A 12548-nucleotide genomic window follows, 5' to 3' on the forward strand; every position below is an offset into this window, starting at 1 on the left:
TATTGCTTTGGTAAGAAATGATGAATTACAATTGCTAATGAAGTAATGTGTTCGGCTTTTAAAAGACTACAAACTATGTAGCATTTTTTTTTATAAAGTTCAAAAACATTCGAGAGAAGTCAGTACACTGTTTAGGGATGTACACAAGCAAAACTGTGTTTAAAAAGAAAAGGAAGGGAATAGTGGACATAAAACTGAGGCTATCACTTCTACTAAGGGGTCTAATCAGGAAAAATACGCAGGTAGTTTTGCTAATATTGGTCATCTTGTAGTTCTTATTATGTTTCAGACTTACATAATTATATACAAGTATTCTTGCTGTTCGGGTCTGTTTTGGTTTCTGAGTTTGGTAGGTAAAAAGAGTCTAGATAATGGGGAATTTGTCTAAAAATTATCAGAATAATTCAGTTCCTGTGTCAAAGGAATTTCTATATTCCTTTTCATGTAGCAAATATAACATCATTTTTTAACATGAAAAGTTAACCTGCGTCAGGAATATCATATCACTTTTAAAAGGATGCATTTTGTTCTGCAAATATTTTTGCAGTACCTGTTGGATGCCAGGCACCAGGCTTAGTTCACCAAGTACGAAGTAAATCAAGCAAGGTTCCTAGCCTCCAGAAGCTTGCCAATAGAAATGTAAAACAAGCCACATGTGTAATTTTACATTTTCTGGGAACCACATTAACAAGTCAAAATTAAAGCCCAAATTAATTTTAAATTATATTTCATTTAACTCGGTATACTCAATAGTATTATTTCAACATGGAATCACTATAAAAAATTATTAATGCAATATTTCACATTCTTTTCTTCATACTAAGTGTTCACAATCTGGTGTGTATTTTACACATGCAGTATATCTCAGTTTGGACTAATCACATTTCCAGTGTTCACGAGCCACATGGCCAGTGGCTACCCCCCTGGAGAGCACAGCACCAGTAGATGAATAAGTAAACTGAACACTCAGGATGTGATAAATAAGTTATTTATCTTTTTTTTTTTTTTAACATATGACCATTTTATCATCAGAAGCTATATTTGTAATACTTAAACTCTAGGTGTTACCAGTTTCTTGCTCCTCTTGCAGCTTCACAGAGCATGACAATGAGCTCTCCATAGCTTGTTAAGAAAACCCTCCATCTTCCAGTGTCAGAGGACCTGCCTACACCCTCATAAATCTGCCCTGGGGTCCCTTACAGATGTTTGTTTATGCCACCTTGCCCTCTACTCTGTTGACTGTTTCTACACATCTATCAGAAGAGACACCACCTAACCATATGCCATGTGGAAATAATATCCCATACTTCACACCCCAGAAGTAACACCATAAACAAAACAATCAGTAGACTCCACATTTCCCCTATTGATACATTAGTTGGGAACTGCTGTATATTTGCTTCAGCTGTTCTTTATGCCTCTGTCTGAATGTTTATCTCCTTAGCAAAATGTTGATTGAGCATAGTTCTTATTATGAGTCAGACTAATAAAAATAAAACTTAGTTTTGAAGTGTGCAGGCAGTTTTATTTATTGGTCACTAAAAATCTATAATTAGGTTGCAACCCATTAGATAAAATAAACACTTTAAATACTTGGAAACATAAATAAGATAATCTATGAATTTACTTATTGTTCACTACTGCTGAATTTGGTCTGGAATAGTCTGTGTTTTGAAGCAAAATGCACTTCCAAAATAGCTCATGAGATCATACAAAATATTCTTTTTGTTTATATAAATTTGTGATTATTTTCTAATATAATTATTTGTAATTCCCAGTCTCTCCTATAGTCCTAACTTTTCTAGTTATATTTTCTTCTCATCCCAAAACATTGACATTCAAAAGAATATCAATTTATACAGTTTATTTACATATACTCTTGAAGGTACAAGGAGTTTAAAGCCACTGGCAGCAATAAATCTGCTTACAAAATATTAATTTTGTAAAAAGAAATGAGTACTCAACTTGCCACTTCTTAAATCTATTTGACAATCAACAATGAAGTGGTCAAAATTATGTCTAATGGGAGAAATAAAATATATTAAACTCAAATGAAAAACTAAATCTGCATGCTCTGTTTCAAATCCAGGGTTATGTGATTTGTGGTTGATTAGCCCTAAATTTTACTAGGCTTTGAATTTAAAGCCTCTTCGAGAGATATTTAACACTGATCAGATTCTTTACATGTTGAAAGGGGAAGTAAGTTCTAAACTTTACTGGAAATCTCATTCTTAAGTTATTTTTCTTTTAACAGTTTATGGAAATGTATTTTGAATATAATTCAACTATTTTGGAAATGAATTGACCTCTTAAATCAATTCCCAGATACCCAGCTTTTGCCAGCTAAAACAAGTTCTGCAGATGTTAATGGCTCATGTCAATACTGTGAATGAATAGACAGAAAACACATCATTGAATGTCTCTAGTGAGGACAACTGCCAGTCTCGAATCTCCCCTTTCAGTTTTTTGTGCTGTTCAGGCGTGGGAGCAGAACACTCACTGACTATTTGTAAGCTGCTGTTTAATATGCAGAAATGCTCCATCGGGGAAATGTCTGTGAAGTTTTAACTGCCACGCCTCTACTAGGACATGGAAGTTAGAAAATAATACCAGGACAGGCAGGTCTGAAGTTTCCTTGCTAATAAAGGAATGGTATGGAATGCTATGGGTTTTATAGATTATCTGCAAGAACTGCTTTTGCCATCGCCATACTGCCAGGAATGTCACTATCTAGCTACTCCATTGCCATAAATTACAATCAAACAAATAAATACAGATTTGGCAGGTGGCAGTATAAAGCACTTGCTTATGGTGGCCGCCCAGCAGCAACCCTAGGTGTTCACTGAAATTACTGACATTTTCTAAAGAGATTTTTTTTTTCAATTTCTCTGAAACATCTGACTCCTTCCTAGCAAAATAAGACCTTTTCTTTCAAATAATCAGTCACATCCAGGTTTTCCAGTAAGATCCCAAAGCAATGTAGCGTTTCTAATTTCCAGAAGCTTTGATTAAAGTCAATGAGGTGATACTTTCCCAGCAAGTTGTGCTGGGATATGGATTTCCTGTGACTTTAAATAATTTAGATACCTCCCCAGAGGGGCTGATGTTTTCTTTCTGCATCCATGGTTTTGTTGAGTCAAAGGAGGGACTTTTATGTGTTTATAGTAATTTAGGTGTTGTTTTATTAAGTATGGGATGCATTTCTAATATATCTTTTAACTACAAATCTCAGACTAACTTGAAATCAGCCTTCTGGTAGACTTCTTCACTGTTAAAAAAAACCTCTTTTCCTTTAAAATATGTAAACTTCAATGCCAAAATGTTTGTATGAAGATGTGTACTATATTGGAAGGATCAACTCCTATCTAGTCATTTCTCCTTTTTTAAAAAAAGAAATTAGAATATTAACTTTCTAAAGTGCAGAAAGAGTCTTTCTAGAAACATGCTCACATACCTTTCAGTAGGAAAAATGAAACGGTAAAAATGTGTTGATAGCTTTCCACTTAAAAATGTCTGCATTTCTCTCATAAAGCCTTCAAGTGGTGCATTTTAAAATAAACTTGGACCGCGAGCATGCTGGTTTATTTGCAAGTTATTTTGAACTGGAAACGTTATGTAAATATCCATTGATTTGAGGGAGATTCCTAAATTTCAAGCTCATAGTGGTGTTTTAATCAGCACGGAAAGTTACATACAAAGAGGCCAGGAGGCCATTCACATTTACAAATGTTTATTAACACACACATTTATTAACATAAATTTCTCCTATTATGCAGTATTGATGATTACAAATGCATTTATAACTATAAGCTTTGAGCCAAATCATGTCCATTAGAGGAATTTGGTATGCATGCAGCTTTGGCTTTCTTCAGACCAATGAAGATTAGACTGTATCTTCTTAGACTACTAAGGCCATAACTGAAAGTTTGTGTTTAAAAATTCTTTATATTACCATCATACCCTAAGAAATCTGAATACCACAATAGATCACAGTCGCCTTCGGGGAGAACATTACCATCACCCAGAGCATCACAAATATGTATTTACATAATCCACATCTCAAAAAGGCCAAGTGTGAAAACACAATAGATAGCGTTGAAGTCTGTCTTGTCAATTTGTGTCTACTTAATGCTTTAAAAAAAAAAAAAAAAGTTTAAAGTCAGCAGCACCCCAAGGAGTAAATTTAACTTCATGTGAAGATGCTAAGTTCTTTTAAAGTTTGCACATAGCAGTGAATGATCTGGCTTCTAGCAGAGGGCACATGTTCAAATTTTTTCTGTAAATATATGTAGCAAAGCAAGTTAAGAATTTCAGATTTGCCTCTGATTTCTATGCTTCTGTTCTTTTTGTTGTTAATGTGTGTTACAAGCCTAACACAATTTGGACTTATTTTTCATGTGCTATTGCTACTTTGTTCTCTTTTCCATCTCATGAAGCCGACACTGGTTTTTATATACGCTCAGTCATTCCTTTCCACTATAAAAAGGAAAAAGATCAATGTGGCTACAGAAACTGTTCATAGGGAGGCCAGCCTGGGTACATACTGATAAATGGTGAATTTGTAGCAGTTCATGCTTCCATAATGAGGTTAAATGAAACGTGAAGTGTAGCAAAGTCCCTGCAACTCCAATTCAAAAATTCACTTGACCGGCATGTCCAGACTGCTGTCCCCTAACTGGTTTTCAGTTGTTGTTGTTATGCTTTGGCTTTGTGTTTGTGTTTATGTAATCTCATTGTTGGACCAGACATTTTACTCTTCCAGATGAATGTGATTTTTAATTACATTTTATGTCTGCTTTTTAAAAAAATAATTCGGAGATTATTGATTTACTGATATTCACTTTAATTTTCCATTTGTCTTAAACATGCTGGAGAAAGTTTCCCTATACTGCCCCTTAACTTTGTAGCCAAAGTTAAGCTTTCTGTTTTTAAGAGAACTGCAAAATGTATAAGAACGTGTTGCTCTATTAAAGATTTGTTTTTAATCAAAGCATAAATTTAAGCTACAAAATATTTTTATATAAAGAAGCACATTTATTATATTAAAAAATATATTTTTAATATATAAATTCAAATTTTGCATTCTGATGGCTGTAATTATCAAGAACCATAAAAAAAAAAAAAAGTTATGTTCTTTGACCCATTAATTCTACTTCTAAAAATTCATCCTAAAAGGAAAAAGAAAAAAGGACATGAGGAAATTTTGGAGGTGATAGATATGTCTGTTACCTTGATTAGGCGATGGTTTCATGCATGCATGCATGCATGTGTCCAAACTCACCAAATTGTATACATTAAATGTGTGTCATTTTTGTATGTCAGTTATACCTCAATAAAGCTATTTTTATTAAAAAATAATTCATCCTAAGAAAGAGATGTTTAGGATTTCTGTACAAGAATATTCAGTTCAGAATTATGTATAATAGCAAAAACCAGAAGCAAGCTAAATATCCAGAAGCAAGCTAAAATAGTTATAGCCACACTGTAGGGAATATATGTCCATTAACATCATTTTAAAGGACATGTAACAACTTAAGAAAAATGTGTATTATATAATGTTAAGGAGAGGAGCAGGACGTGACACTACATATAGCTTTCCGGTAAGATAAATCTATGAGTATATATAAATGAACTACTACATGAATACAACCAAAGTGGAAGAAAATAAATGGTGATGGTATTATTATAGGAAACTATTTTATTTTCTAAATAAACAAATTTTTAATTATAATGAAAACAACAATAATCTTTAAATAGCTATCAGAAGGTAGATATTTTAAAAGGGAATTAAAGCTCTACAATTTTAATTGCATAAAATATATTCTCTAAAGTGCCTTTTAGGAAACAAGGTTATATCTAATTTTTTTTAAAGTCTGTGATTGCCCATTGATATAGTTCTTTTTTGATTCAACAAGTGGAACCAATTCTGACTTAAATAGCAAAGACCTTACGAAAGAATCCCTTCAAATTAAAAAGCAAACCAAAAAAATGCCATTTTCAAGAGAGTCGTGAAAATACTATGTCAGTGAGGCTTTTATGCAGTGGTTGAGTATACAGCAGATTCTAAGCAACGAATTTATGGTTTTTGTGTTCTAATTTGGGGGGTTTGGGATTGTTTTCTTCCTAGATCTGGTTTGCCTTCGTTAATGGCTTTTCTGGACAGATCCTCTTTGAGAGATGGTGCATAGGTCTTTATAACGTGGTAAGTTTAGGACTTTTTATTATTCCTGTTCTATTGAATACTTTGAGATAGACGTTCACCCTCCATTTGGCTGCCTGGTATAATGACGAGTTTGTGCGCTTTAGATGTTTACAGCAATGCCACCCTTAACTCTGGGAATATTTGAGAGATCATGCAGAAAAGAGAATATGTTGAAGTATCCTGAATTATACAAAACATCTCAGAATGCCCTGGACTTCAACACCAAGGTAGGAACCAGTGCCCTGGTGGGACTTGCTTTACTGCTCCAATTGCTTGGGGCATTGGATCTTCTAAAGCCAAGGAAATAACTCCAGGGTCCTGACCATGGCAGGTCAGATTTGCTTAGGGTTCTGATATGGACTGAGAAGTTGCTTTGTGTTGTTTTGCTATAAATTTGAACTATAGCCACAATTCACTGGGGTTTGCCAGGCAGCAGTAAACTGGGTCTAGCAGGCAGAAGAGGTGCCCCTTTGGCCCTCTGACTTTCTGTCTTTACAGTGTTCTGGGGCAATGGTCACTCCTCACAGGGGTCAGTACTGCAGGACAAGGACTGTCCTTACACATATAAAGTGGTGAGAGGTAGTATATCATTCTTTTCTAATTTTCTGTTTTGTGGAATAACCTTGTCCTTATTGGAATATTAGGCTGTTTGTATTGGGCATTGAAAATATAGTCTCTGGTAGATAACTCAGACCTAATACTCAGTATTTCCAAGACATAAAATTTAATGCAAGATTAAATATCCAACACTTTATCTAAAATCATATTCCAGGTTTATGTCCTACATAACAAGCCATGGGCTCCTGTCATCTTTGTGATCCATGGAATTTCTTCATCTCAGCAACAAAAATATCTAATTTCTTGAAGAGTTTACTTTCCTGCAATTATTTATTCTAAAATGTTTCCACTAGTATGTTAGTAATTCGTGTTTCTATCCAGTGTGAGGGAGGAAAAAAATTTTTTTAATTTTATAACAGTCAAGGTGGATGCCGTTTTGAAACGATAATAAAAGTATCAAATACACCTTCACAGAATTTTTTCCCAGTCAATATAGTGCATGTTTATTATGTTATGCATGTTATGTTACTAATAATTACATGTAACCTAAATTCAGTGTTTTGAATTTAGGAAATTAATGTAGGATATTTTAAATATTTATTATTTCATAAAATTCTCAAATGACATTTGTTCTCAGTATATCAAGGGAATAGAGTGAAACAGGTGTGTCAGCGCCTCTAACCTCATACAGTAAATGATGATGTTAAGTTTATCACCAGGATGTTATTCATCTTCTGAGATGGGGTCTTCAAGAATGCACTGTGCACGGTGTGTCCAGGTGTGCAGATGCATACAACTTGAGGGCATGGTTTTAAACAACTGAATTTGGTTAAATTAAAAAAAAAAAAAAAAACTAAAGCGTTCTTTGACTTACACCATTGGTTCTAAAAAGTATTTTTAGTGGTCTCTTAAAACCATTGCTATTTATAATATGCAATGTCTGTGCTCTTATTTTTAAATGTTTTATTGTTTGATTCTTCAAAATTTAATTTTGATGTCCAGTTTGTATTAAATTCCACTGCCTTGCTGTAATGTTTTTCATTACCTATGGTGAGTATTCTCAAGTGACGGAAAGCCATATCAGGGCAGATACAATGGACCATGAGCTCTTGTTTCCTTGAAAATGTAATCTGAGAGCTGGGAAGGTTCCAGGCCTACTGGCATGCTAACAGTAATCCTCACCGACCCAGGCAGTTACATCAACCTCAGTCACACTTCCCCATCTCCCGTAGCTCAGGCTCCACGGTGCTCCCTCGAGAGTTAACTTCCCAGCCACTACCTTGGCCATGGTACTGTTGCTTATAAACATAAACTGATCCTCACAGGATTACCCAAAACCACCCCTAGAGGGACTTCCCTGGTGGCACAGTGGTTAAGAATCCACCTGCCAATGCAGGGGACACGGGTTCGAGCCCTGGTCTGGGAAGATCCCACATGCCACGGAGCAACTAAGCCCTGTGCACCACAACTACGGAGCCTGCGCCCTAGAGCCTGTGAGCCACAACTGCTGAGTCCACGTGCTGCAACTGCTGAAGCCCGTGTGGCTAGAGCCCGTGCTCTGCAACAAGAGAAGCCGCCACAATGAGAAGCCCGCGCACCGCAATGAAGAGTAGCCCCTGCTCACCACAACTAGAGAAAGCCCGCATGCAGCAATGAAGACCCAATGCAGCCAAAAATAAATAAATAAATAAATAAATTTATTTATTTTAAAAAAAAAACTCTTCTAGAAAGTCACATCCTTTCATGCCCTTTGCATACGGCGACTTGGAAACAGCTTTGTGGCTAGTGAAAAGGTGTAGCAGGTCATATATAGTTTTAATGGGTGAGCATCCTTCCTTGTACTTTTTGCTATTCTTTTGTTGTATACAAAGTATTTCACTGTCTGCAAAGCCCATGCATTTAGAAAAGTCACCAGATCAACCCAAATAGATTCTACAACTCCAGTATTCATTTAAATATTTATAGATACACAAGATGCCAACAATTTTTATAGGGTTTATGGTTTTTTCTAATGATTTCAGTGAAAATTATTTGAATAAATCCCATATGAACATTCTAAAATTCAGGGACACATGGTTACAAAATGCATATTTGTATACACAGCAATTGCTGCGGGTCCCCAATGTAGAAGCATTGTTGCCCTGAATGATGATGATTACATTTGTTATGGTAAAAAGGGTCAGAGGTTCTGAGGTCATGACAGGGGTTAAAGGATTAACATGTGACAATAAGTATCAGTCAGGAAAATGGAAAAGTAGAACTAATTTTTCTTGCACCCACCTGTGCTTTCTGTCAAATAAAAACTTGCAGTAATGACATAGTGAGGAGAAGAGACAAAGGTTAATGAGTAACACAAGTTCAAATGTGTAATGTATTGGAGCGTAAATTGGATCATACAACCCGGTGTGGCTGGGTGAACTAACAAAGGAGGTTGAGATCACAGTGGAAAATTTTGGGAGGCAGGCAACTTAATTTCTGTTGTTTGAACAGCTTAAAACTGTTAATACATGCCTATTTTATTTAGCATAGGTTTTGTTTGCAAGAAGCAATTTTGAATGACAAAACTGCAACCATTCAAAGGGCCATAAGAGTTCTAAACAGTTTTTCTATAACTTAATCTTTCACATCCATGTTACAAAGAAAAGATCAGTGATACTTGCTTTCTTGTTCTTAAAATACAATAGATGAGAAAGCAATAACAATTAAATGACGTTATAATTGTATGAAGTTTGATGTTGACAGGTGTTTAAAAATTATGAAAGTCTTTTATTACTTCGGTCCTAGTGAAAATGCTTTGCTTTAAGGAATTATACAACTTAAGTGTTATACTTGCTATTTTTTGTGTGTGTGTGTATGTGTGTGGAGGGAGAGAGAGAGAGAGAGAATGCACTATATCCTTACCATTAAAAAGTTTACACTTTTATTGCACATGGAAAAGAGAAAGTAGGGATTTCACTAAATTACAATCTTTTCAAAAGTCTGTTCTTCTGGAATTATGAAAATAGTCCCACTTAAAGAATTTCACGGTCTACAGTTATTTGAAATTTTATTTTCTTTTTCAGGCAGAAATTTAAACTTTTAATACTTGGTTTTTAAGAAGTAGAAAAAATTTCAGTGAAGCTGAAAAAACATTTTGAGAAACATAAAAATAAATAAATGACCCATGAAGGTCTAAGAGGCAGAAAGTGTCTGTCAGTTCTATTAATTCACAGTGGTGGCCCGAGAGAAACACGTTTTGTGAATCTAGCTCACAGATAAAAAGAAAGGTCAGGGTTCACAGAGCTAGTTTATCGCAAATGGTTCTCATGGATTTTTGTTTTCCCTCAGGTTTTCTGGGTTCATTGTTTAAATGGCCTCTTCCACTCAGTTATTCTGTTTTGGTTTCCACTAAAAGCCCTTCAGTATGGTAAGTAGAAAGGATATGCATGCTAAGAGATGACTTTTTACTTGTTTAGAAAAATAATTCATTGTCAATATACGTTAAAAATTATAGCAGTGTTTCGTGTTATGGTATTTTTCCTTAACCTAAAATACATGCATCTAAACGTTGTACACACTTTAAAGATTTTTACTGTTCCTTTGGGAGCAAAGTGATTTAATATATGCAAAGCCTTTCTTCTCTACTTCTCATGTTTTCCAAACTTGCAGAGAGTTAAATTTTAGGGCTCTTTTTTTTCCTCTGTTGATGTACAGTTTGAAGACAATAGTGCTAATATTTTATGTGATCTATTTATTATACCTGTGAGGCTTGTATCAACTCTTTATACTGAACCTAATAAGACATGCTAGTACTTTCAAGTACTTGAGCCAGAGCTTTAAATGAGATTTTTAATATGTTTTTAAGTTCATCTTGGAGTGTACACTTTTCTCTGCTTGCTTTGAGGGGGTGATGTTATTCTGTCAGTTTTGAGAGATAGGCTTATGGTGAATTTCCTCTACACATAAAAATGATTCAGTAGCCACTTTAGAAAAGAGGTCCCTGGGACGCTTAAGCTGGTGCTACCGTGTCCGGAGCAGAACTTGCCCTGAGATCCTGAGGAAGATGGCTGACCATTCAGCTCTCAAACTACAGTACTTCAAACATGACACCTCCACCCAAGGATCTTTGCATCCTTTAGAGGTACTGTGCGTCCTTTAGAGGTACTGGCCGTCCTCTCAGCCTGTGAGTTAACGCTGGCCCATGAAATGCAGTGCCAGATGTTCTATCCCACCTACAGAGGGATCCTTGTAAAACAAATCAGACCAGGTGCCTCCCTCCGCAAAACCCCACAGGCTCTATCACATTTAGAAAGAAATCCACAGCCCCAGCCTTGGCTAACCACACCCGGCTCTCCTTCTTCCCCAGCCAGCTTTCCCCCTCACCGCGCTCCAGCCCGCAGGCCGTTGTGCTCTTCCTCATCTTCACCAGATGTTCCAGCTGCTCTCTCCCTCCCGCCCTCGGGTCTGTGCTCGGAGAGGCCCTCCCGGATCGCCCTGCCTCAGAGACCCACCAACCCCACCCCGGCTGCCCCCCTCTCCCCATCCTCCTGTATCCTCTTCATGGTGCTTGCCTATCGGGTGTGATATATTTGCTTTTTTTTTTTTTTTTAATAACTATCATTCTCCTCTGTTAGAATCAAGGCTCCAGAAGGGCAGGGAACTGTCCATTTAGTTCACTGTTGCTTTCGTAGTGCCTAGAGCAGTGCCTGGCTCACCGTCAGTACCCAGTCCATTGTGGAGAAGTTCATGAGAGCATGAGTGGGAGGGTGTGAGTGTCACAGAGAAGGCAGTACTTTCATGTCCTAGTCGCAGATTTTCATCTCATTCCTTTATTAACTACTCTGACAGTCCAACAGTGAATACTTCTCATTTTCTGGGCCATAGAAATAAGTGTGGTAAGAAAATCTAATTAAATATAAAATATTGACCCAGTGGGCCAGGAGAGTCACAGTGGCATTTTTTTTTTTAGATAAAATTTACATACCATAAAATTCACCCTTTTAAATTGTACAATTCAGTGGTTTCTAGTATATTCACAGAATTGTGCCAATGTCCCCACTTTCTGATGCCAGAACATTTTCATCACCCCCTTCCCATGAGCAGTCACTCCTCATTTCCCCTCCTCCTCCCCCAGCCCCTGGCAACCACTGATTTTTGTCTCTGTGGGTTTGCCTATTCTGGACATTGCATATAAATGGAATCATAATATGTGACCTTAGTTCATACTTGTTGCGGCATGAATCAGTACTTCATTCCTTTTTATGGGTGAATAATATTTCATTGTATGTATAGACCACATTTTGTTTATCCATTCATCAGTTGATGGACATTTGGATTGCTTTCACTTAGGGGAGCTATAGGGTGTAGAAATCTAGGGTACGATACAGAACTTTAGACAAGTTCTCCAGGTAGTTTATTTTCATAACGCAAAATCAATGTAGGTATGAAAAACTAGGAATGTCCATCTATGAAACTGCTATTTTAGTGTTCTAAATCAGGAAAAAAAGAAACTTAATATCAAAAGTAGCTCAAACCAAGCGGCCTCCAAATCACCGTACCAATCCAAAACACTTCAGCAATGACAGGGTTTGAAAGGAATTCCTAAGTAATTCCAGCCCCAGAAGAGCAGATCCCGAGTCTCCCTTTGCATTTGTCTGGGGAACTGCCAAAGCCAGCCAGCCTCAGCAGAACCAGTTTGCAAGGGGTGCTGTCTGAGGAACCCAAATCCAGCCAAGTCCAGAGAACATGTGCTTTCTCTTCTTAAGAGATAATAACATATAGCATAAATTGTGTTTTAACATTCTGCTTT

General features: G+C 36.4%; 1 protein-coding gene across 2 annotated transcripts in view; it reads left to right on the forward strand.

Moving 5' to 3' along the window:
• ATP8A1 (ATPase phospholipid transporting 8A1) overlaps positions 1–12548 on the forward strand; it is a 230557-nt gene that overhangs the window by 180923 nt on the left and 37086 nt on the right. For both annotated transcript variants that reach the window (XM_068542245.1, XM_068542246.1), the window contains exons 27-29: positions 6128–6202; positions 6307–6429; positions 10088–10166. In XM_068542245.1, the coding sequence (XP_068398346.1) occupies positions 6128–6202; positions 6307–6429; positions 10088–10166 (277 nt within the window). The remainder of the gene's footprint in view (positions 1–6127; positions 6203–6306; positions 6430–10087; positions 10167–12548) is intronic.

The sequence above is a fragment of the Eschrichtius robustus genome, chromosome 4 (assembly GCF_028021215.1).
Source record: "Eschrichtius robustus isolate mEscRob2 chromosome 4, mEscRob2.pri, whole genome shotgun sequence".
NCBI classification, from domain to species: domain Eukaryota; kingdom Metazoa; phylum Chordata; class Mammalia; order Artiodactyla; family Eschrichtiidae; genus Eschrichtius; species Eschrichtius robustus.